Below are 26,161 nucleotides of genomic sequence, written 5' to 3' on the forward strand. Positions count from 1 at the left end.
ATTTTTTACCAATACCATCATTTGTTGGTTACTTTCTCTTTTAAGGAAACTATTGGAAGATACTGTCCCTTGAATACAGACTTTGCTAGCCAGAGACAAACAAAAAGCAAAAAATGGAACTTGTTCTAACAGCTGATGTAAAGCAGATATTTTTGCTCCTGGTAATGTAATTTCTCTCCGCAAAATAAAATCTGAGGACCTCTGTAACTAGCTGAATACTCCCGACTCAAATGATCTTATAGAGGAAAAAAAAAAAAAAAAAGTACAGTGCAGGATGGGTGCTCCATAAGAATTTTCTTCACAAAGCCAATTATGTTGATGTTTTTCCAGCTGAAAGCCATGTAAAGGGCACAGTGCCACCATGCACCTGCCCACACGCAGACCCTGAGCCACCCGCATCACACAGGCACAGGTCAGAAACAAACCCCTGCCAAGACACACAGTGTTAACAGCTGGGATGACTTCGTGGGGAGCACCGCTAAGAAAGGAAGCCTGAAACATTCCAGTGCTATGCCGGGGGACTGAAGGCCCTGAAGTGCTTCAGATCCATGTTGGTCACTAAACCACAGCGTGAGACACACACACACAGCTGCAAGAATAAAGCTGGGCAGGCATACAGAGGAAAGACTTTTTCCACACCCGTAGAGTTGTCAAGTATTACCACATGGGCTAGGCTCAGTTTTATTCTTTCTGTCAATGCAATACAGCAAGAGCACACCAACAAATTGGGCCAGAACATGTCTACTTCGCTATCTTCATTAAAAACACATTTCAAGAAATTTTGCAGCCACTGGGAAGTTACACTGGATGTTCTCCTGTAGGCTAGGCTGGCATCTAACCCCAGCACTCCCACAGCCACTAGCCCTGAGCTCAACCTGCTCAGACTATGGCACTACACAAGGGAGCTCGTGCTTAATTAGCTCCCTTGAGGCCCCAGGAGCACACACGTCCTCACTCAGCACACCGCCATTACCTGAAGAAGCCGGAGCCATCTCTGACCAGAGCAGCTGCTGCGTCGCACTCCCGACTTGGAGTTGTGAGTCTCATTGCATCCAGGGCTGCAGCGAAGGAAAAGATGGTCAGAACCCCTGTAGTTGTCCTGGCCACGCACCTCTCCAAGCAGAATACCTTTTTTCTTTCTCATCACGCAAACGCTGGGAGCCAGATGCCAGCCACCAGCCACCCAGCTCCCACCCAGAGGGCACGCGTGGTATCTCCCCTCCCTACACAGCAGGGGATGCACAGGACACCGCTTCACCCATGGCTGGCACCAATTCCTCTGAGCCCCTCAGCCGCCTGTGCCTCCTCAGGAAAGGCATTTAATGTAACTGCTTCAGCATCTACACCTGAGCAAGCATAATGCTTTAATGACATTGGAAGAGAGGTTAGTCAATTATCATTTAAATTGCACCACTGCTCCAAAGCAAGAAGCAGTGTGAAGCACTACAAGAAGATCCCCCTGTCCCAGGGGGTAAATTATATCATTTGCCATTTAGGAAGGCCTAGGCTTCCAACTCCACATTTCAGATTTGAAAAGATGCTGCCACCTGTGCCTGCAAGGCAGTGGCACTGGCAGGGCACAGCTCTCAGCAGCACAAAAGGATGGAGCCCAGGCCAACTGGGACCTCACACACAGCACCCAGCACAGCAAGGCTGCAGCTGCTCTTGTCCAAACAGGTCAATTCAGTCCCCCAAAATAAAGTATCTCCCGAACTTTTCCTGAGGATAATCTGTAGGGCAAAATAGTTATACTCCTAAAATAGAAGCTGCTGTAAAAATAAGAATTGCTACTGCTTAAAAAAAAAAAAAAAAAGGCAATCATCATCTTGAATGCTAATACATATAATCTTCAACACACTGCAGCCACACCACAGATTAATTTCAGCATGGAGATTATGTTAATATACCAAAAAAAAAGAAGTTGCGATACTGAGTTATATCAAAGATTTTTCATTTTAGTCACTGTCTTTGGCACCAGCCAGCAATGCCTGTTTCAAAGTAAAGTCAAAGGCCTCTATAATGTATTGAGTTGAATAGTAATCATTACAGGGAAAGGCAAAAAGTTTAAACTTGAGCAGTGCTTGATCTTGATCTGACATTAGTTCCTTAAAGTAACCAGTATTTGATGAGGAACGACAAATGCCTCATACACCCAGTACTGGCTACTCACAAGGACTTGGACTTTTTTCCTTGCTAACCTGGGGAGAAAACCAGGCAAGAGATGCTTGTTTCACAGCACCATGAGCCACTCTCACTCAGTACAGCCATGCTATTGCTTTTTGCTTGCACTACACCAAAATTTAATCCTGCAGAGATGAAAGCTCGCAGGGAGGGAGAGATGGAGGAACAGAGCGTGCCCTGGTGCTGTCTGAGGAATCAGAAGCTTTTGGCATCCTCCTGCCACAGCCACCATTTGCTCAGAAATCACTGCTTTGTTTAAGCCTTTTGTGCACCAACCTTGTGATGCAATCAGACAGGAAGAAAAGCTGTCTTCAGATGTTCTTCAATCTTCAGATGTCTTCAATGTTTCCAGACACGAGCCATTATGGATGTAGAACACAAAACTGGCAAACACTTTTAGGAACATTGTTCCACCCCCCCAAGATCTGTACCCGGAGACCTGTTGAGGGACCTGCCAGAGGGGTCCACATCCACAACAGAGCCCTTCCTGCAGCAAAGCCCTGGCTGCTGCAGCCCAGCTGCAGCCTGCAGCTTGCTAGCTATCAACTGTAATGTGATTTAGCTTTCTTTTCCTTTTTTTTTTTTTAAACCTTTCTATGTATTTTCCATGGAAGATAGATATGCTTAGCCTGAACCAGCACGTTATGGATAGAAACATTAAGCTTTATAGGTATGCTATAGCTGGATGAATTAAGCCTGATAGTCTCTTGGGAGGCAAGCCTCCACCGAGACCCATGTATCATCTCCTGCACTTTAACCACCCCATTCTATCCCAGCAAAAAGCTGGAGATTTTCTCTTATTTTTAGTCTCCCAAAGGCACAGCGTAGCCAGGCAGGCCCAGCCCCCAGCAGGAAAACTCTCTTCCTTTCAACCTGCTTAATGTTAAAACTAACACCTTCCTGCAAGCTTTAACCGTGAGGCAAAGAAATGCTTAGAGGATGCATTGCCCATCTTTCAAGATAAGAAATGAAAATATAAAAGGCCTCTTCTTGTCAAAAGTTTGAAAGTACCTCAAACAACCATGAAAGCAGAGCCCATCCACATGCCTCAAGCACCTCAGCTGCCCCACCACAGCCCCAAAAAGGCCCCCCCAGCCCCCCACCTTGCCCTTATCAGTGCGTGGGTGAGGTGGGACAGCAGGCAGCCATCACCTGAGGGCCTGCAGGTGTGTGCCCGGCCTGTCAGGCCCTGGGGAGCACTTGTACCCCCAAAGGGCAGGGGTACAGGCTACCTGATGTGCCCTCATGGGGGTTGTTCCCTCAGAGACAGCTGGCAGCAGCCCCATGGCCCTGAGGGCCTGCTGCCCGCGTGCAGCCCCTCGCCTGGGCTGGGGAAGTGCTCGTGTCCTCCCGGCGTCCCCAGCCTTCCTCATGTCTGCTTAAAATAAAGAAAAGAGAAATGTCAACAGTGGGAAGACCGTAACAAATCACGGAACAAGCACTTAGCCCTTGACAACATTGGTTAACAGTGCTTAGCACAGGGCCTGGCTAATTGAAAATGAGGCCTTCTGCTCAGGCACGGCTTCGCTCTAACCAGTCCTCTGGTATTTCAAATGGCATCAGCCCTGGCATAAACAATGCAAGCAGCTGCCTTTGCAGGGGTGTGACACATGCAGATTTCCACGTGTGCCACTTCTCAAGGTATTGCTGTGGATTAAATGAAATGTTTTGTCATAGAGTCGCAGCGCGGGAATCTGTTAGTTCCTTGCTTCAACAGTAGCAGAAGCAACATTTCAAGGCTGAGTGGAAGACTGAGTGAAAATACACACAGAAGGCCTAATTCTCTGCTTCCTCCTCACACATGAATTTGTTCCTGCCAAGGTAGACTGCTGCCATTTGATATCTTGGCATTTACACCCTCCTCAAGCTCCTCACTTTGTGTTTTGCCAATGAAAACAAAGGAAAATTGCAGCCAGCATCCCATTGTTAGGGCTTTGCCATGACTGCAAGGACAAGACTTCAATATAGCAAATGTAATATGCATGTAATAATTTTTTCCATATTTTCTCTTTGGAAAAGCCTAAGGACAGTTGTGCTTTCCAGGGGCAATGGCGCTTTTAAAAAAATTTTTCTTTTTGGGAAGGCTTATTTAGTATTTGCCTTGCAATGTGTAAGTTTGTTGCTGCTCTGCATTGCTCTGAAGTGTTATGAGTTTTAATTAGCAGGTTTTCAGTCTTTCTGGCTCATTATAATAACAGACAAGAAATCACAGTTAAATTAATAAATCGAGTTTCTCTCCTAAATTGCTGTTGGGCAGAATTCAGAGTGGTTTTAATATGTGTAATTATGCTCAAGGATCTTGTCAATCATGGCATTAATATGAGTCTCATGGAGACTTTTGGAATCAACAGAAAGCTCTGGCTGGGCCCAGGGCAAGCATGGCATTGATTTCTCTTCTCCAGCCCACGTGCTTGTTTGTATGTAACCAAGTGCTACTCCACAGTGCAGCCAAGCCCGTCCTGGTCCCACTGCACATGCACTCAGCAGGCCCAGGCTGAACCCAGCGCCCCAGGGCCAGCCCCAGCCACATGCAGTGCCTGCGTCCATCCTCATCCCGCAACTTAACCCTGGCCTTGGCATGTGCCAGGGAAGCACCGAGGGAGGCCGGTGCCTCCTTCGGGTGGCCGGGAACTGCCCTCCCTAGCGCCCCTCGGTACCTCGTCGGCACAGCGGCTGCTGCCCTGCTGCTCGCACAGGATGGCAAGATCCAGACGGCTTTTTGTGAGAAGCCCACTGGATAAAAAAAGAAAGCCCCAGGGGTGCTGTCCTGTAGGAGGCCAAGCAGAAAAATTCTCACTACTTGAATCCCCAGTGCAGAACAAATGCTGATTCAAGGTTCTTAATCACATTTGAGACTCAAGCTTCTTGCTACCAATTGCCAAATAAATCTTGTTTATAAAAGACAAAGGGAATGGACAGAGAATGAAAGTCATAAATACATGCATCTTTAACCATTTCCTCTATTTAAAAAGTCTGAATATTAAAAATGATGGGTTCTTCAGGCACCCCCGAGGCATAGGTTTCCAATTGTGTCAATGGCTCTACAGGACATATGCACAAATTAAAATTGGCAGGATGAAGATTTTCACTTAAAATTACTTTTGTGCTGTTAGAGCCAACTTAACAACAGAGAGTTTTATTGGTAATTTAAAATACACAGAAAAGAGGCATTTTCTCTGTTGACCTCCCTTCAGCACACAAACCAGGTGCCCCGCAGGGCAGGTCCTGCAGCACCAGAGCCTGCTGCTGCACTGAGTAGCGCAGACATGTACCTGTGTGGGACCCTGCTGCCAGCCTTCAGGTGGACCTACGTGTCCTTCTTTTTGTCTTTGCTTCTAGCAGAATAACCAGATACAGGAAAAAACGAGCAGTTACTGTGACAACTGTCTATCACGTACTCTGCAGCACACACAGATTCTCACTTTATGTTACGGTTTTGCATTATTTACAAAGCACAGCTCCAAACAATTCACTTAATAAGTGTTGCCAAAATAATAACGACTCTCTAGTTTTGAAAATACAACATTTGTTGTCCTCTTTAGTGACATACATGGGCTGCAACAGGAAAGAGCTGAGGGCTCGCTTTTCTCCCACTTGTTTACCATCCTGCCTCCAGCAATGGCTGATACCTGGATGCCCCAGAGAAAAGACAAAAATATATGTTCCTATATGTTTGCTGCTGCCATAGAGATAGTGCCCCTAGCTAAGCGTACGGTGTTATTTCACAGAGGAAAACTACCTTTTATTTCACAGCATTCAGAAAGCCACCTGAGAAAAACAGATCAGTATTAAAAAATATATTCAAAAAGACAAAGCAAAAGGTGCTTCTATGAACTCCTCGTAACTCTAACGTGTTTTTTTTTGCAGTAAGCCAGAGCAGTTACCAATGGGAATTGTTGCCCTGAGATGCTGAGGGGCGAGCAGAGCCCACGCCGGGGCGACGAGGATGCTCGCTCTGCTGCAGCACAGGCTGGCAGTGGGGAGGCACGGGGGCAGCCCCCAAGGGCAGGAGTCTGCACACCATGGACACAAGCAGCTGGTGTCGGTGGGATGGGGCCCTGGAGGTTTCCAGGACTTGCTCATGGGGTGCACTTGGAGCACGGCTTCTCCTGCCAGCTGGGTTGGAACAAGAGCCTGGCAGGTAGGTCCTGAGAGCCCCAGCTCCCCGGAAAGGCTTTCTGCAGGGAAGAGAGCGTGAAGGTGCTGCTGCATGATGGGCCCCTCTTGCCTTTAAACATTTCTTCTGGTTTTCTTTTTTCCTTCTTTTCCCATGCGGCTGCAAACCAGCCTTTTGAAAACAGACATCCAGCACCTCAGTCTGACAACTGAGTGCTTGAATCTTGTCACAATATAAGCCCTGAGTACTTCACAGCCGGAGGAAAATAATGCCATTAATACAGCAAAGGGATCTAGATGCATTAGCTACACCCAAGAGAGGGCTTGCACTGCAAATCTTAAGCATCCGAGACAGCAGATGGAAAAGCAGTACTAGAAAGGGTTTGACAAGCGTGTCTCTTGTCTCTCTATTCCATTTAGGAAACTGAATCACACCGGCACAATAGTAACGGAGGCGTCCGACCCTGAGGAAGCATGAAAGCAGCCCAGACTGCTAGGAGCAGATTTCATTTTTCTGCTTCGAGTAGCACTGGCACGGGCTCCCATGGCAGCGCGCCCCTGCCCACGTTGCTCCCAGCCCACGCTTCTCCGGCACCACGCGTCCACGCACCACGCCCAGAGCCAGCACAGAAGGGGCTGCTCCGTGCCCAGGGATGAGCAAACACCGACTGCCCCAAAAACTGAGGTGACACAGACTGCCAGCCTGACACAATGCTCCTCTCCACGCAGGGCAGCTCTTCAGCACGGGCTCTGCAATACCGCTGATAGGAAGGGCTTTACCTGCTAGGTTCAAGGCTCAGCAATGAAACTAGTTCATCTAATTCTTCCTTTACAGAGCAATAGGGTGAGTCGCTTGGATGGAGAATGCAGGGAAATAGAGAGTGAACCATCAACTTTCAGATTTCAAAACTTCAGAGTTGAACCAAGTTTAAATTTCAGAGGCTTAGCCTCTAAAATTGATTGTTTCACTATCAGAAATCACTGCTTTGTAGCTATTCACGTGAAACTAATATTTCCATTCATTGCCAAAGTGAACAATACCTATAAGAATAACAGGTTCCCGACGTATTACATACATCATGCATCCAAAGAGCGCCGGAACCAATTGCACACTGTACATCAATGCTGCATGCCTGTCATGTGGTTCTCATCTCACTTTGACATTGAAGAAGAAGAGCAGCAGCATACTAGGCATTACTGGAGAGGGGACTGTAAAGAGCATGCTGCTAAGAGGTTTCTCATTAGTAGTAGAGAGCTGGAGATTGTATGATTCATCATCCCCTTTTTGGAAAGCTTGCGGAGTATGGAAACAGCACAAACACAATTTCAGTTGCAACAAAACACCATGTCTTTGAACATTAGCTTTGCTGGGCAGCAATAATCAACTCCATTTATTTTATTTAATCCTTTAAGTGCACAAATGCAAAATGGTTCTGTAAGTACCTAGAGGATAAATGAGGTTAAAACATTCATGGGCGGTAAAATCAAGGCAGGCTCACGCTGGTGTTTCGTACATTCAGCCCTCTATTATTTTTGCCAGAACCATTACTAAGCAATCAGCTTTAAACATTTCAGACCTTGGTGGCAGGGCTTCTACATAAAATGTCTGTCTGCTTTTACTGAAATCCAACTCTTCATTATAAAAGAGCTGTGCAGCACAGATAAATGTAACAAACACACCTCACTGTAGTATGATTGCACCGGAATTAGGAACAAACTGCAGGTTTTTTGGAAAGAGACTTCTTTTCTCGGAGCTCTGGAAAAACAGATCTGCACTCTACTGCAAACCTCCCCAGGTCACAGCTTCAGCTGGTTTAAGTCAGCGTAGCTTCAAGTCAGATGCATGTAGGGAGCAAGAGATACAAGAGGGATGTACGTAGATAATTACGGAGAGCTAAAATTGAACCAGGGGGTGCCAGCCTGCAAGTGCTGGAAGCCCTGCAGCAACTGACCAGGGGGAGCTGGAGGCAGGACCCAAGAGGACGGGAAAGCTGCTCCGCAGTTACTCCTTTCCCCAGCTGCAGCAGAGCTGCTAGCACAGACCACTGCCCTCTGAAGGGGGGTCTGAGACCTCAGGAAGTTTTTAAACATGCAGATGTACTTAATCCTTTGCAGTCGCCATCTTAATGCAAACGTACAATATGAAAATGAGGAATAATTTAACACCTAGGAAAGGGAAAGATGAAACAAAAGCCTAAAAATGTTGGCAGCCTCTTTGAAGGCGAAGGAAATGTCACAACTCTTTTTAACTGCATCTTTATTTTTGCAGGCAAATTACAAGTCCAGGTTCAGAACTATTTTTGTTCTGCCATTCTGCTGTGACAGTATGTGCTGGCAGCCACTAATTCATTCAGGAAAATCCACAATTAAAGTGAAGAGGGGAAAACGACAACAGGTTTGTGGGGCTCCTGTTTCCTGCTTGCCAAGCAGCAGAAAGCAGTGACGTCCAGTGCAGAGGGCTTTAGGACTTCCAAGCCCCTCTTGCCTGCTTCTCAGACTCTGTCTGGAGTGCCTCCCTATGTTTTCCTCCAGATCATCCAAACCTGAATTACAGCAAACTCCTCAGCTCGCCTGTCAGCTTTTTGTCTTATCTAATGGGCTTCTGTGGCTGAGCGGTCCAGATATAAACAGCAAATAAAATGCACAATAATTAGCATAGGAGATCTGCGCTGCTCCTGTAGCCAAGATTAATACCATAAATTTCAGGAGTCCTCAGGGATATAGATTCTGGAAGTCTGATACATACTTCTTATGCTTTTAAAGGAAAACAGATTTACTTAATTTACAATCAGGCTTGATGGTGGGAGGAAGAATTTAATTTTTTCCTCTTTTGATAAATATACTAGCCAGCTACATATTTCCTGTAATCCCTATTAGTCTGACATTCAATGGGAATTTTTGCAGGTCCATCATCTTGTGGTAATCTTAATTCCTGAAGTGCCCCCCTGTAGGAAAAGTGGATTTCCTCCTACAAGCCTCTTACACCTCTAAACATCCCAGGTGGGAACTCCCAGGGGAATTCAGCCCCTGCCCATGGGGAAGGCAACACGTCTGCAGGGGCTGAGGGAAGGTGCTGTGGGGAATCGCTACCATGCATTCACAGAGCATTCCCATGGGAAAGCTGAAGCCCTTCAGCTCTCCTCCCTCTCCCCGGCTCGTGCAGACAGAGACACTATTCAAAACTCTCCTATTCAGAAGCGTCAGGGAAAGAACATCTGTTGAAAAATAAATGCAGGACTAATTATATCTGATTGAGGATTTTAAACTGCTATTTTAAGCTTAAAATTAAACAGATTTGATGAATCAAATGTTTGTGCTCAGCATTTCAAACTAGAAGAGAGGAGCGTTGACTGCTTGACCTGCAGAGCTGGAGCGGGGAGCCCAGAGGTGCAGTACCGCTCACTGGAGCTCACCACGGCGCTGAGCATCTGTCAGCGGCTGGGCAGACCGAATGGGACCCACAATTCATTTGAATAAGAAAGTCTATTTTTTCCTCCAGTCTGAGTAGTAGCAGGTGAACATCAAGACGCTTTTGATTATCAAGTTTATTTCAGCTCATTCTGCTTGGGAAGATCCAAACAGCACGTTGCAGTGACACATCTGAAGACATGCATGAAAGAGCTCGCGCTCATCACCCCAAGGTAGACAGATCCCACAGAAGGATGCCTGGGTTCTGCTGGGCTCTGATCCTGCATCAGTGCAATGATGTAATTGGCAGAGCATCGCAAGAAACTCTTGACAGAGTGTTTTTTCATCTGCTGCATTAAAAAGTAAATGGACACAGTGGAGATATTTCAAAGAGGCAATAAATCGAGGGGAGGCGAAGCTGCAGTAAGTGCTCGCGGGCACGGCCGGGTGCTGGGGGCGCACCCAGGAGGTTGTGCCGAACAAAGCTGGAGAGGGAGCAGATGAGGGACACAGTTGTGGCATCTGCCAAGAGAGCCACAAACGCCCAACACGAGCACATTTGCTCGAGCGACACCACTGCTTTCCTGCTGGCCTCCTGAGGCAGGCGGGAGGCTGCTCTGCCCCGGGGGCTGCAGGGCCCTGGCTTCCCAAACTGTGCCTGAGCTGCGGAACCAGCCAGGACCGCACCTGCACGGGGCCACGAGGAGCCCCCTGGGCCGGGGGTCTTGGGGGACCCAGGGGTGCATCACCCAGGGCTGGGGAGGGAACAGCGCTGCTCGTCCTGCTGCAGCCTCCCTCTGAGCTGAGGAGCACTTGGAGCGAGCAGCGAGCAGTCAGGGGAACGGCTGCTTTTCACACTTAGTGCCCTTGAATTGGCAGAGTGAGAGATCATGTTTTATTTTAACTTCGTAATAATTACAGTTATTACTGAATTCATGTATACCAAAGAGGTTACAGCTCCCTAGGAAAGCTCATGATGTTATTAATTGGTATGCCATTCCATTGGCTTTATCGTGTAATAAGCTAATTCACACATTTTGATGTTAAGCAGCGTACCTCCAAAAACTCTTGCAGTTACTCGTTGTCACTGGGAGCAACGGCAGCTGCACAGATGTGGTACAGAAGTAATTGTCCTTTGAAATAATTGCTTTACAGAGCCCCAGTAACTCAACCCAAGAACAGTAATAAGCACAGCCTTTATGTGAAGCAGTGAAATTAATAGTGAAGATTTTTAACACAGAGGAATGGCATGACAAATTAAGGAACTGTTGCTCATTGTGCAGTACCAAGAAGAGGGAGATCTTATCTGAAAGATAGTGCTGAACTCACCCGGTCCGTTCCCGTACTTTCCACGTGATTACTCGCAGAGATTTAATTGCTGTGGGCATGTGCTCATATCGGCGTGGAAGAGGTGACCACCTCCAGAGCAGCTCACACAGGGGCAGAGCTCCCACAGCGGGCTGCCAACAGCAGCCGGGGCACTTCTCGGACAGGAGAACTTCTCCGTGAGGATGGCCGAGGGTTGGAGCAGCCCCGTGCTGCCGCCTGGCAGCTGCTGTTTCTTGGAGGAGGTGGAGAACCTCTGGGGGCAGCGGGAAGCCATGGCTGCAGGTGGCAGTTTTGCAAGCAAACGGGGCTTTTGCTGCTGGCCCAGATGGGTTAGGGGGGCTGCGAGGGGCAGCAGCCCCCAGCCCCAGCTCGCGCACCCGCCCGAGGTGCTCCCACCCGCGCACTGGTGGTGGCAGAGGCAGACACATGCGGTGTCAAAGTGACATAAATTCCGGCTGTGCCTGTAACCTCACATTGATTTTTACTGTAAATCTAATACTTGGAGTCTGCCATCAAATGAATTGTTGCACATAAAACCCAACCATACACCCGATAGAGTAAAATTAGACAGCAGGTCTATTCCAGGACTGTTGCAATTTCCTCCACAATGTCAGGCTATAGTAACATATACATATTTCAAAAAAATTAAATTGCCATTAAACTTTCTGACCATCTTTGTAAATTAACCTCTCTTTCATCTCGGCAAGAGCTAGCTTTTGATTTAGCAGGAAATAATTTTTTGAGCAGTTTCCAGACTACTTCCATTAGGCTTTTGGGCTGTGGTCAATGAGCTTGAGTTAATTACCTGCTTAAAACAGATCACGGTACTGTGTGAACTGGTCGCTCATCTGTTCTGGAAACACTGCTTCTCCCTCCTCCTGCTGCCGGGGGAGCGAGCCCCTGGGGACAGCCTGCCAGGAGCTCCGTGCCCCGTTTGCACGTCAGGTTTTGTCGCCCCAGGAAAGATCCCGCAGAGCCTGCCCCTGCGGCACTGCGCAGGGCTCGGTCAGCACCAAGAGGAACCGCGAGGCTTCGAACCTCTGGAACAACCTCGCCATGCATCAGAGAAGCGCTCATCAACATCTAAAAGCTTTAATGCACCGGCATCCAATGCAGGAAGGGGGCAGAGAAAGGTGTCCCAACAACTTTAGGGACCTGACTTTGGCTTTTTTCAGTTTTACTCCTCCTTGCTGATAAGCTACGTAATGTCTGATTACTGGTGTGCTAACTTGTGACATGATTTTCTCTAGATATATGCCTCAATCTTTGCTTTTGCGTTCATGTATTAATGGCTTCAGTCACAAATCAACAGTCCACGTGCTTAGCCCTATGCAATCAAGGGAAAAAAGCAACACCAAAGAGACGATTTTTTTTTTTAACGTGTTGCTTTTCACTTGAAAGCCTTGGCTCATGAACAGACAAGGCTGTGTCCAAACCAGGTGAACCCTCATTTATCCAATATCAACAAAGCTGTAATTGAGAGATCAATTGGGAACCTGCCTCTTCATGCACAATTTGGAGAGCTGACAAAGCCACCTGTAGGGGCTGGAAAATAAGTTCTGCCTCATTACAAAAGAAATTGCATCTAAATGAAAAACAACATATAATAAGAGCTCTAAAATGCCTGCAAAATGCTGCCAACCAGACAGGTAATCCAATGATATATAGCATACACCATGTCTTTGACAAGGGTCACCTTTAATTATTCAGCAATTGAAGCAGCTCAAATCATTTCCCAAGGGTTTAAATGTTGTTTTTTGGTGGGTTTTATTTATTATTATGATGTGTAAATTCCAGGGCAGAGAATTAGCTGGCCTGAACCTAAGAATTGCATCTCTTTGATAGATTAAAACCTAAATAAGCATACATATAGCAAAGCAGAGGCACATTAACCAGGCTTTCCACTAACATTTTGAAAAGATTTTTAAGTCAGAATATCCTCCAAGCATTCCCCTCCCCTTCTGTTTGGCTTAGCCTGTTTTCATTCTCACAGCTTAAACGGGCACTGACGCTGCAGGAGGGGGGCTGGCTCAGCTGCAGGCACAGCTCTGCTGCAGGGCATCACCCGGCCACGCCACGAGTGCTCCTGCTCCATCGCCGCAGTAAGGAGAAGGAGGAAACACCTCCTGGGTGTGAAACGTTCTCAAGTTGTGTTGGCACTCCACCCAGAAATTTCATTCTTTTACTAAAAAACGTACACACTTCTGTAATTACTACCACGAACTCATCTCATGACATCTTCCTTACTTGTGATTCATTATTTGTTTTTTGGGTTTTTTTTTACAGCATTACCTTTGTTCTGTGCACGTGGGACAGCGTCCAGCCGCAGAGGATGCCAGGCCAATGTGGAGTTTTCCAGCATCTTGGTGGAGTGCCTTGGTTTGCACGAGTGAGCAGCGGGACGAAGGCTGTGCCTCTTGCTGCAGTCTCTCACAAGTCTGAGGGAATGTAGCCAGCCCCGTACCAGCTTCTGGGCTGCAAAATGAGATCAGGATAATAAAAGACATTCTGGAAATAGACAATAATGGTAAAATGATGTTTTGACATGGAGGCCATATATGGTTGACGGGAAAAAATGAACAAAGTAGATGACAGATTATTTTTCCAGCACCTCCTCTAACAACTGATTAGACTCCTATTCAGCAGATACCACACAAATGTGATAGATTTTGTAGAATAAATCCCTAGCTGTCTTGGTTTATCTCCACACTTCTCTGTTTCTTTCCTTCAGGATTACGTCACCTGTTTTTTTTTTTGTTTTTTTTTTTTAACCTTTTTCTTTTTTGGGGTCTGTGTTTGCACTGCATCCTCCCGGCTCACGTACCTGGATTTGCTGCACTCCAACCCCAGCCGGTGAAGTCCCACAGGACACAGCGGTCAGCAGAGATGGAGCTGCCGCAGGGGAAGAGCGGGGAAAACATTTTGAATCAACCTGAAAAATATGTCTTCTCTGAAAACTGAACATCCCCCAAAATTTATTTCCAATTTTTAAATATCATTGATCTATGATCTAAACAAAATATGGGCTCATTTTTCAGGTGTTAGCATCATTTTAAAGTAAATCTCAGTAATATTTCAATGGAAGTATTATTTCAGGTCTTAAAAAAATGTAAACGTTACATTTAATAAACATCAATAGTAAATGTTTTGACTTCCTGAAAAACATTTTGTTTTCTTTAAAACGCTGAAACACTTTGACAAATGCAACATGAATTCACAAGTGCTTTCAGCTGACTCAAAACCACATTTTTTTTTTTTCAACAAATAAAACATTCATTTGAAATGTTTTGCCCAACTCTAATCTTTGTCCTGTGCCTAAGGGTGAATTGCACTCTGTGTGAATAATAATGCGGTGCAGACAAGATCAATAAAGCTCATATTTCATTTTATTCACTGTCATGTTTCAAGCTAACCTGGCGCACAGCTGTGGCATTACTGCACGGCGCACACAATGTAGCTTTAGTTCCAGTGGAACGATGAGCAAATTGCCTTTTAAATCCCAGTTACACCAGCGATTTGATAGCGAGCCTCGGGAACGATTGGAGTGTACGGGTGCAAACCTGGGTGCCAGCCCGGCCACTGTGGGGGGCCGGGTTCAAACACTGGAAGCGGTGTCACCGTGCTGGCTCGGGGACAGGCCCTTCTGCCGCTGAGGAATTGCCTTCAGCAGCTCCCATTGCAACCAAGCCAAGACTAGAATAACGCAGCTTTGTCCTGCTCATCTGCAGAGAAAACCACATGGGGTTGCTCAGGGCCCGATCCTGCACCCCTGCCTGGCTGCCAGCACCTGCCTCGGCTTGGGGCTGCCACGGACACAGCATCCCACGCTGATAGCATCAGCTCACGTGAAAGGAGGCTGCTGGCAACGTGCCATGATTTTTCGTTTTGGTGTGCTACAAGGTTGCGGGCCAGCGAAGCACCCTGGTTTTTGTGAGCAGCACGCTCAGCACTTGTGTTTATCTTCCAAGCCCAGACGGACAGGGCCTGTTAATGGACAGGGCCAGTTTCTGGGGTTACTCAACGGGACAAACATTTCTGAGCTGTGGTTTGTTTCTCCTACTTGATGATTAGAGACTTCTGTAATTTATTCTTATCAAGCTATGGGTGTTATTCAGACCCTCGCATCTCCAGGTTGGAGACAGGCTGACAAGCAGCATGGCCAGGGAAGATGTCCTAAATTATCCTCAAAGAAAAAGAAACTTGAGACCGTTATTGGGACCAAGACAGTGTCAGACACAAGGCCACTGACGGTCATTACGAAGGTTAAAAATACACCTAAAATTGAGCTTTTGTTAAAAAAGCCCATGCCAGTTCTAGGAACACACTTCTGCTCCGCATCCTCTCGGAGGCCTCACTGATCAATACCGCGCTGCCCAGCTGCTGTAGCACACCAGGATTATCACATTACAACACGCTGTTGTGTGCTGATTTATTAGACTCTGGGCGTTTTCAGGACTCTGCGAAGAGCAGTGTTGTACCACACCAAAATGAATTTAAGCCATACCACAAAAGCTAATAACAGAGAAGGTTCCTCGGGATGTCAGTTTGCACATGCCGGTGAGGTGAAGGATTTTTCTGTGTCAGGCTTTGCAGGATGGGCTCCCCCGTGGGCCCCCGTGCCCTGGTCCCTCTCCAGGAGGCCCCAGAGCTCAGCCGGTGGGCTGAAACCAGAGCACAGCCCGAGCCTGTGCTCAGCCCCAGGCCACCAGCCAGCAAGGGGACAGCGCCAGCCCCGTTTGCTGCTCTCATTCCAATCCTCTCCTGCCTTCGCTGTTCCCTGGCACACTACCCGAAACAATTACAGGGCTTTTTTTTTTATACGAACTACAAAGGGATTTCACAAATTGGTGAATTTTGTGTTTCTCATTCAGAAAACGCTTCAGATGAAATAGCTGTGAAGGGAAGAGCTGTGCAAGGGGCACCAGGAACAGGGCTGGGAAGCCCGGTCCGGCCCTCCCCAGCCCTGCGTACCTGCAGCTGGGAGGTGCGGGCAGCCCGGGCACCAGGGGCTCGCTGCTGGCAGCAGCTCAGCTGGGACTGCCGGGGTGTTCTTTGCCTGTGCAAAGGAAAAAGGGTGCCAGAGCCCCAAAGTGCCAGTAACTGCCCGGCATGGATGAGAGGGGTATGGCTTCCTGCAGCGCTCAGTTCAACACCTCTCCTCGGTCATTAAACAACAACAAAAAGACACAAAGCCAGAGCACTTCCCATGATATTTCTCCTTTGCTCTTTCCACACTGGAAAATCTGGGTAACTGGCATTTGCAGAGTGCTGTAGCAGTGCTTGCATCTCCCCATTTCATTTACTGCCTTAAGACTGCCTCCCTTCCCCTTATCACAGCAGTAAACATCTATCACAGAGCCAATATTTACATTTCAAATGAAGACTGACTACATCTGGGATGAGTCTACCCTGTTTTGTTCTCTCCTCAATTATTTCTCCATTTGTAAGCTGTAATAGTGGCAGAGGCACAGGTGGTTCAGATGCAGAGGCTGTGCACAGGGTCCAGCAACAGAGAGGGGAGATGCAAAACACCAATTTTTGCTTCATTACAGAAAGAGTTTTTGCAATGATGCAATGCTGCTAAAGAATGCTGAGGAAACTGTGATGTGTTGGCCAAGTTACAAAACTGTCCGGGTGATTAGCTCGTAAAAGTAGAGATCAATTCACTGGAGTGAAATAATTGTGGGTTCATTTTGCTACATGCTCTGTTCTGCATCTGATGACTAATTATCAGCATCTAATAAGCAAATGTTATCTTTAAATCATGTAAAGGTTAAATGCATTGCTTTTACATGATGCTAAAGATTACCCACGTGAGAAGGCTGAATATTTCTTTTATTGCTATGTTTGTCTGTTTTTATCTGTGTTGGGTAGAAAACATTCTGCTTCAAAAATAGAATCAGAATCATCTAGGTCGGAAAAGACCTTCAAGACAATCAAGTCCAACCATCAAATACATTGTGGCTTCTTTGATTTCCTAAATAGATTTTTATTGTTTCAAAATTGAACACGCTCAGCTTCTGTACTAATAATTACCATGCACTGTCCTTTGCAGGAAGCGCAATCTTTGCCACATTTCCCCTGCTCTCTTAGAGCACAAGAGATGAGGGCAACAAGGGAAGCTGGCACTTCTCTGTGTCGCTGCAGCGGGGAGGGCGCACACCCGTTCAGGCACAGGGTTCTCATCTGACCATGTCAGTGGCACAGCCCAGGTTATTCTGATCTCCCAGCACTTTTCTGAACTGATCCCAGTTTTTTTCTTCCACCCCTCTCTTCAGTCTCAGATTTAATCCTACAGTACAAATGGAATTCAGACAACTGCTTGCCTTTCAGGTTTAGGGAAAAAAGTATAAGTTTCGTATATCAGTAGAAAGAAATTAAGAAAAATAATTACAAGATAGACCGAAATAGCAAAAGCATGCTTTAATTCTATAAAAACTAATGAATTGGAGCTCCTCCTTCTAACTGGCACTCAGTGTCACTGAACAAAACGCACATACTGAAAGGTTTCCTGAAAGTAAGGGAATAAGTAAAGAATCACGGTTTTGAGAAATTACTTTAGATTTGGGTCTATTCCAGAGACCAGGCGTTTTCTCGTCACCCTTCAGAAAGCAATGTTTCTAGAATCAGGAGACAGCTAGCAAAGGTGTCGATAGCTAATTTGTGGCATGTTAGAGTTTATGCTTGTTTACCAGCATTTAAGTAGACAAGACATTGATGCTAAGACAGTGGGAAGGAAGCATTTTGAGCCAATAGTGTGTCTTGTCAGAAAATTAATTTGACTCTGGCCTTCTTTATACCCCAAACTGCAGAGATAATCCGGTACAGAAGGGCCAGCACTGCTGAAATGAAATCAGTGCCATGGAGGAGTCAGCAGCTCCTTCAGCACAGACCCAGTTTAGTTTTAATTTAAAGCTCATGCTGGGCATCTAAGAAGTGCCTTTTATCACTGAAAATTTTAAAAGAAACAATGTTTCCTGACATAAATTTCTCTGCTAATGACAAAGACCAGAAGTAGCTTGTGGCCAAAGAATAAATGTTTTTCAAAAGCTTAGCAACAGCTCACGCACTGAATGTCATCATCTCCCTCTGAAGGATAGCGCTGTATTGTCAGGATTATGTGAAATTATCCTGAGCACTGCATGCCATGGGTTTTTTCAGCTGTGCATCTTATCTTTCTGTCTGAAGGTCAATTGAGAATTACCCATCCTATTTTTGTTTGTGAATAGAGGCTATGATAAAAGTCAGGAAGTGCTAACTGTAATTATTTATTATTAATAATACTTATTAGTACAGCACTTTTGAAAAGCAGCAACCAGCTCATGAGATTTAACTCGGTGCAGAGACAGCAGCGCGTTTGGCAGAACCGATCGCTGCAGATGCCCGCAACGCTGCCTGGCGCCTGGGCCAAGTTTGCTTCTCAGCTGCTTCGATCTCCCTCTGCAGTAGCTGCTACCACGGTTATTTTGGATTCGCACGGGAGTCAGTTAAGGCACAAGCTGGTCCAACGTAGAGAGCTGAGCCTGTACCACGAGTCCTCCATGTAAAACGTTATTTTTATAAAACCATTTCCTACATGCACCAGTGCAGAGCACCATGAAACAGCCCCGTGCAGCCAGCAGGGGCTCAGCCACAGCCGCCTGCAGAGCTGGGACAGACAGGGCACAGAGCCGCCCTGGTTTCATGCTACAGACTCATGCAGACATAAAGCAGCTCACATTTCTAAGCTTTCCCTTTACTTCATGAGGGCAAGAAAAGTTTTAACACAAGCTGGGAACCTAGCTTCACTCCATGCACTCAGTTTCAGAACTTCAGACAGTGCACAGAGGTTTCAAAATGGTGGGGGAACACAGTGCCTGGTGCCTTTACGCCCCAGCACTTGCAGCTTCAGTAGGGCACCGATCATCCACGCACCGCACCGAGTGATCAGCAATGTACTTACTGTATTTGTTCTTATTGCTGCTGCTTTTGTTGACAGTGATAACGCAAGTGATTATCAGCAGCAATGTTTGTTCTTGTTCAGTATCGTTTATTTGCTCTCCAAGTTGCACACAAGTGGCTTTCCAGATTTATTGTGACATTGTGTGCGCGCTAAGAGACGTGGTGCAGGACCGTGATACCAGACCTGCCCAGCCCTTTAAGCAGTCTCTACCACGGGCTCAGATAAGTGATATCCATATTGGTTTCCATTGCTTTGACATCTCTCCAGCGCTAATTAAAACCTGGAGTGCTGCTGCTTTTATTTCATTTTCTTGTTTAGAATCGCAAAGGGCTGTTTTTTTTTTTAACAGCAGACCTTGTTTTTTCAGACCTGGGTCCCCTGCAGGGTCCCTCAGACTGAAGCCAAAAAAAGTGCCTTGGCAGCACGCTATGTTCTGGACTCGCGTTCCCTCTGCGAACCAGCAGGAATTTTAAATGAGCATCTATTCATATGTCTATCAGTACTGGATTAATTAGTAAATAATCATAAGCATTCTCCTCTCCTCGCTGTTGTTCTTATGTGATTAGAAGGCTATCGCTGTTTCAAAATGGTTGCCTGAAAAGCCCCGGAGCAGAAAAGCTCAACACCCAGCAGCAAGTCTGAGTGCCACATGATGACTTTTGTCAGCAACTGGGTCTAAAATCCACACTTTAATCGGGGCTGGGAACCTACCAAGTAAGCCCCCTGGTTACAGACCAGCAAAGCACTTAGTGTGTTTCCCCTTACGCACATCAGCAGACCCTTAACTTCGCTGGGCCTTTAGGATCTTGATTTTAAGCATGCGCTGAAACACTTCTGAAGGGGTGCCAGCACAGTGCCAAGAGCCAGCACCTCGTGGGGCGAGCGCTCAGCACAAGCTGGGGCTCCGCAAGCCAGACCCTGTGCACTCAAAGGGGCTGTGCCGCACCAGGCAGCCCTGCAGCCCTCGACCCTCCACCATGCCCCTGAGAGCAGCTGCCAGCAGGGACTCCTGGAAATAAGACATCATGGGAGTTCAGCTAGCAGATTTACCACGTCCTTTCCTGCATGTTTGAGCGCTTTAGATGATTTATCTACTCAGAAAAGGATTATTTTTGAGCCTCCCTTTGCCAAAAATGTAAGCCTTATCAAATGGAAATCAGAATCCATTCTTCGGATCAGCAGCCTGGATCAAAGCTGAGGTGGAAAGGAGGTCACAGAAAATGCAGACACTTTCATGAATATTTGCCTTGCTGCTTCTTAAGGTTTACCTCTGAAGGTCTGATCTCGGACAAGCCAAGTGCCTTTGCACACCACTGACCACTTCCTGCTCGTAACAAAAGCAGCAACACAGTCAAGGCAACGTGAAAGTTTTATTTGACTTCTCTAATATATTAGTTTGCAAAATATTGAAAAGCCATTTTCAAAATATCTAAAAACATTAGCACATGATCAATATACAGCTGGTGATTGTAGTAGCAAAAAAATTGTCAGGTCAAAAATTTAGTTTGTCTGCATCACTTCTAACCCAGAACGGTTTATCTCTCCGCTAGCTTCATGCAGATGAAGGTAGTATCTCAGGCAGGAGATTCATACAACAAAAACAAAATATGGAAAAACTTCAACATTTTGAATATCGAGGAAAAAAAGAGTTTTGTATGCCCCCCCCCACACACACACCCCTCTTCTGCCATTGGCAGAAATACAAAGAGCTGTTTCTCTCTCAGCTGTGTGTTCTGAGAAACTGGGCAATGTCTGCAAACTCAGAGTTATCCAAATAAGAAGTGCTATAAAATTGTGAGGTTTCATCAATACCAAACCCATCATTTGATTGAACTCTATTTGAATGCTATTACATGGATTTATTGCTTGCCATTTAAACATTTCCTATGTTCCTATTTATACTGGCTTGTATTATCCCCTACTACATCATTCCAGGTTGTGCTACTTTTTGCACATTATTCCTCATACAGAGAAGTAGTACAACTAAAAATGCATTATCTAACATTTATTATGGTAGCTGAATGATCATCTTTCCAACTAATTTAAAAATGAGTTTGTGTAACTTCATTCCCAGGTGAGCAGTAAGAATTTTCATTCTAAAAGGCTTCTTGGTCAGAAAAATGTGAACAGTGATTTTTAAAAGTGAAAAAACTTTTTTCACTTGCTAGTCTGTCACCCAATACAAAACCAGAATTACTAATCTGTTTGACCCTGGATCTTGCTATGAGAAAAACTGGTCATATTTAAAAGATGTGTCTCGATTAACCTTATCCCTGCCCATAATAGAAATAAGATTGTGTTCAACTCCACTATACTGAAGTTAGTATATTTGATGATATCACACATTTTTCCCAGCAGAGATAAAAGCCCAACAGTTAACTTGTTACACAAGCAAGTGGAATTGTGTTTTCAACATTCGCACCATCTTCAGACAGTTTTATCACTTTGACAAGTCAAGTGAGTGAAACTTGCTCTGTGGTTAGAGTCAGGGAAAGCACTGCTCCCTTCCTGGTTCTGACCTCCGGCTGGAGAAGACCTCTAACAGCCAACTCTGGGGCCTTTCTCACAGGCTGTGGTATATTGCCTGGTGGGATGGAGTTGTAAGACTCAGTTAAAAATACCCCTTCTAGAAACTTGTGTTAGTAGTAAACCAGAAAAAAAAAGACAGTCTGCTTTTCACTTTTCTTTCAGAAACTGAGGATCTTACAAACAAGCAAGCATCCCTCAGCTGTGTCCCAGGAAAACATCTGAATATCCAAAAAAACCCTTAATGAACTGATCTTCCAAGTCTGTTAGGATGTGAGATCTCCATCACACCCATAGGATCCAATACAGGGCACGAAAACCTCCTGCTCAGAAACATGTTCACATAAATATTCTTTCTGAGCTGCCTGGGAAGCTTAGAGGAGAGATCTCCCATTCCTAAAGAACGTCATTTAACACTGGACTATCCAAAAATACTAACTTAATTTACCTTCAGGCTATCAGCTCTTCCTTCTGCTCTGAGCAAGTTTAAGATAATGCAGCAATAAAAGCCCTCTTTCATATCAAAGGTCTGCACTGAGGATTTAGATCTGAATTCCAGGTTAGCCCTTAATGACACACACATGCACACAGAAAGTCTCCCCTTTAGCCAGCAGACTACATCCCACTAATAGCAAGACAGAAATAATGATCTTACCGTATTCAATAATTCAAAAAAAAAAATCCAATTAAGCATGCATACTAGTCACAGAATTTGTCTGCAGGTAACATTACGTTTAATCTGTTCCAAGATAAGAGTAAATCTATTTCTGCCTACCAGCAGTTTCCTGTATACCAAGGGGTTTGGTAAAACAAGTCGGTTTGGTGGCTGGAATTCATCTCAAGTGATCATTGTGGGATGGCTTTTTGCCTCTCTCCCTCTTTTGGGGGCCACGAGGGGGGAGCCCTCTCCCCTTACCACTGGGCAATGCCTGAAACAGCAGGCAGCAGCTTCACCAGGGGCTCTTCTACCAGGCAGCACCCATGCTTTCTTTCACCCTGACATACCTTAATATTTATTGTCCCTAATTCAAAAGTAACCTGTAGCTCTCCAAGCAGTGCAGCAGGAGCAAACTCTCGTACCAAGCTGAGGTTTGGAACTAACCTCACACACGGCCGGCAATGCACGCAGAGCAGGAACAGAGGTGGGTGTGCACGGCACGAGGCAGACACAGGCCCAGCATCGTGTGGCAGAGCCCAGCCAGGCTGGGAGGGTAGCAGCAAAATTGCACCCGTAAGGAACGGCCCTGCCTGGCCCCAGGCACAGAAACAGCAGCCACAGAGCCTGTGGGGCAAAGCTGCCAGCCGGGGCCTTTTATCATCTCCCTCCCAGCCCAGGCAGTGCCAGCTGATGCTGTAACGCGATGAACTCACCTGGTGAATAGCTCACAGAAGGCAGGTGAGCCTAAAAAAAATAATGCAAGGCTCTTGGCTTTTGATGGCCATCCCTGCCATGCTCTGTTATGCACCTGTGTCAAATCCTAACAATTGAGAGCAGCAGTTTTCAATCCCCATTTGCACAAAAAATGAGTGACCGAAGTGCAGGCCTTGGGCGGAGCAGACCTCGCATCCTTCGATGCAGCTGGAGGCTCTGAGCAGCGGTCAGCTGAGCCACGATGGCCTCCCTGCCAGATTTCTCCTCCCTGCCCCCATACCTAATAATAATAAAAAGGAATCATGATAGCGCAGGATTCATTCCCCAGACAATAGCGAGGCAGGCTGTATATTGCTTTATGGCTGTTGACTTGATTTAAAATGCACTCTTAAAAATGAAAGAACAACTCCTTAAATTTGCAGTAAATGTATAGTTCCACAGATCTGATTTACCGGTTATGAGCCACCAAAGAATTGCAATTGCAATTTATTGTATTGTTGACTCTAGTACCGAAAGCCTCAGCATCACTGTAGCTCTGGAAACCATGAAAAACCTGATTGTTTTAGATTAATCATTTATTTCAGGTTGGTTGTTGGGGTTTTTTTTTGGTTTTGTTTTGTTTTGTTTTGTTTTGTTTTTCTTTAATTGGTCCCTCAACTTCCAGGGTATAATGACGATTGCTTTGATGGTGACTGTTTAACCCAACGTGTGGAGATCAAAGGCATGCAGTTGGCTTATGCTTTGCTCAGTTCAGAGCTTTTTAGCCTTGGCTGACTCATAACTGCAAGAATTCCCAACTAGCTGGAAGTAGAAGGAACTTGCTGCAGAGCACCAGGCACAGCACAAGGTGCAGAGACCTGCCTGGGCTGCGGGACACTGAGCAGCAGCAGAGAGCGTGTAGCAGGGCAGCAAGGAATCCATCTGCTTGCACAGAGCTCCTCGCTTTGAGCCCGCTGTCCTAATTTCCCTCGCACCCTTGTCAGCAGTGAATGTGCCGCTCAGTTGTGCAGCACAAGCGCGAGGCACAGACTGAGCACCAGCCTGAGCACCAGCACCAGCTCCTGCTGCCACCATCCCAATTCCCTCGCGAGAACTGACAGAGGCAAAACATGCTGCAGGTTGCGGGTGGTGCAGCTGAACCGCTCTGGCTCTGGTCTCATGAAGGCACAAACAAAGGCGAATCACGTGCAGCATTGTCTCACATGCAGATGCTGATACGCAGGCACACGAATTCATTTCTCTTCTCCCTGCTCCCGCATCACCGCTTGCTGCCGCTACCGCACCTGCTGGCTCCGGGCAGCCCCGCGCTCGCTGCTCACCTCGGCTTTGCTGGCCAGCTCGCCCTTGTGCACCCGGCTGGCCTCATCCCTAATTGGGAATGTGAACACTAGACTCTCGTTACTTAGGTGTCTGGACGTTGATAACGTGGAATATGGCCAATTAAGCACAGTCCCTGACGAGCTGCTGCGGGGAGCAGCATCGCAAACCGGCATTTTTGCCTTACCGTGCGCGGTGAGACTGGAAGGGTGCGAGGTGGTACGCACGGGGCGGGGAAGGGAACGCTGGACAATAAACTGAACCCGATCCAGTATCACTGCTGTCCTTCAAGGGTCTGTTCCCTCTATTACCATGTGTGATCTTTTCTTGATTCATTAAGGTCTGCTGAGCAGAAAATTTTGCAGCTGCTGGCTAGATAGCAGCGCTGCTGGACAGCATCCACGGCTCTTTCCTCTTTCCTTTTGGAAAGAAGTGGCAGAATGCAGCTGCCTATGAGGCTTTATTTCAGGTTGGAAAATCTCCAAACACAGAGGGGAAAAAAACTGAGCACGCTGTAAATCAGAGATGGCCTTGAACCAAACCCCACGGGTTCCCAGCACCCGCAGGCAGTGACAAACTGCGGCCGAGACAAGGACAGGGTCTGTCCGTCACAGCAACGCTGCTGACGGATGTCCGAGGGGCTCCGAGGACCCCACAAGGATGCAAACAGTACCCCTGGAAATTCTGCAGTGCTCCCCGAAGTGCAGCTAACGCAGGCTCCAGTCATCCTAAACAAGTCCCCCAACCCTTAACAACTCCCAACATTGAACTTTCTTCAAAAGGTGCTTGAAAGTTACTCACGTTTTCCTTCAGGGCTTTCCTAGGCTAATAACAAGGCAGCTTTTCCTATATCAAAATAAAATTTTCACTGGAAATGTGATGATAAAAACAATTTAGATTACCTGTAATGAAGAACATTTCTGCCTCTAAAGTAGAAAACAGCACTTTTTTCAATCTGTACAAACTTAAAGCAACTCCGTGGTCTCTCAGGAATTTCAAATTTATGGATGTTTTTTAATTTATTTATTTTAACATATATAACCCCTTTCATTTTATAGCCTGTCTCAGCTATGACAGCACGGAAAGCAGCTCTTCCAGGAGTACAGGCACACCATAACTGGTAAATGATAGTCAACACAGCTGAAAACATGGAGCAAATTTATATCTGCTGCATGAGACAGGAGGCGACGTGTCCGAGGAGGGAGCCCAGGCGGGGCCAGCAGAGGGCTCAGGGCTGGAGGGGCTGCAGAGGGGGGCAGGGGCAGCAGCTGCCAGCCCCCAGCATTGCCTTGGCAGCGGCAACTCCTGATCGAGATCCTCGAGCTCCTTATCCTGCCACGCCTGCAGCACGAAGGCGTCTTAAAGAAAATGACAGATATTTTGTACTGGATTGATCGGACAAGATAGGAAGCGCCTTGCGCCTTCCCTCGTTTATTCATTTCTGACTACCTATTTTGTGCGCATAGGTGCTGCGATGAGAAGCCCGCTATTAATCCTGGAGGGCGGACAGGCGCGGAGGTGGCTGGCTGGCTGGAGTTCTGGAGAAGCGCCAGAGTGATGGATAGACAGACAGACAAACTAAATCACTGGTACACTTTTATAAAAGTGATTTCCTTCAGGAATTTATAGCACTTTACAGATACTTACAGAGTCTGATAAAGCACTTCTTCACAGCAATTGTTATTATATTCCTTCTCTAGCTGGGAACTGGGAAGGCAGGGCTTAAGAGAGTTAGCCAAGGTCTGAAAGAGTTTTGAGAGAAGCGGAGAGATCCGAGCAGCTGTGTTTTCCAGGTTCTTTCAACCAGCAGAGCACATATGTAATTTTAAGGTTACCAAGACTGACCCTTTAGCATAATCTTGTTAATGATCTTTCTTTAATCTATGCAGGCATTTTGGATCCAAAGCAAGGAAACTGCTGGCAGAATCTATAGGACATAATGAGACTACAAAGCTACGACGTTACGGCAA

General features: G+C 46.5%; 1 protein-coding gene across 1 annotated transcript; it reads right to left on the minus strand.

The window, feature by feature from the left end:
• Nucleotides 1-518: 518 nt before the first annotated feature.
• Nucleotides 519-24,367, minus strand: LOC121059076. Its single transcript, XM_040535430.1, has 6 exons — nucleotides 24,153-24,367; nucleotides 22,605-22,784; nucleotides 13,859-13,926; nucleotides 13,327-13,509; nucleotides 974-1,058; nucleotides 519-690 (listed from the first exon to the last, which is right to left on the minus strand). Exons 1-6 carry the CDS (start codon nucleotides 24,365-24,367, stop codon nucleotides 651-653), a joined length of 771 nt encoding a protein of 256 aa, XP_040391364.1. The 3' UTR covers nucleotides 519-650.
• Nucleotides 24,368-26,161: the final 1,794 nt, after the last annotated feature.

Source organism: Cygnus olor, chromosome 24 (assembly GCF_009769625.2).
Source record: "Cygnus olor isolate bCygOlo1 chromosome 24, bCygOlo1.pri.v2, whole genome shotgun sequence".
Lineage (NCBI taxonomy): Eukaryota > Metazoa > Chordata > Aves > Anseriformes > Anatidae > Cygnus > Cygnus olor.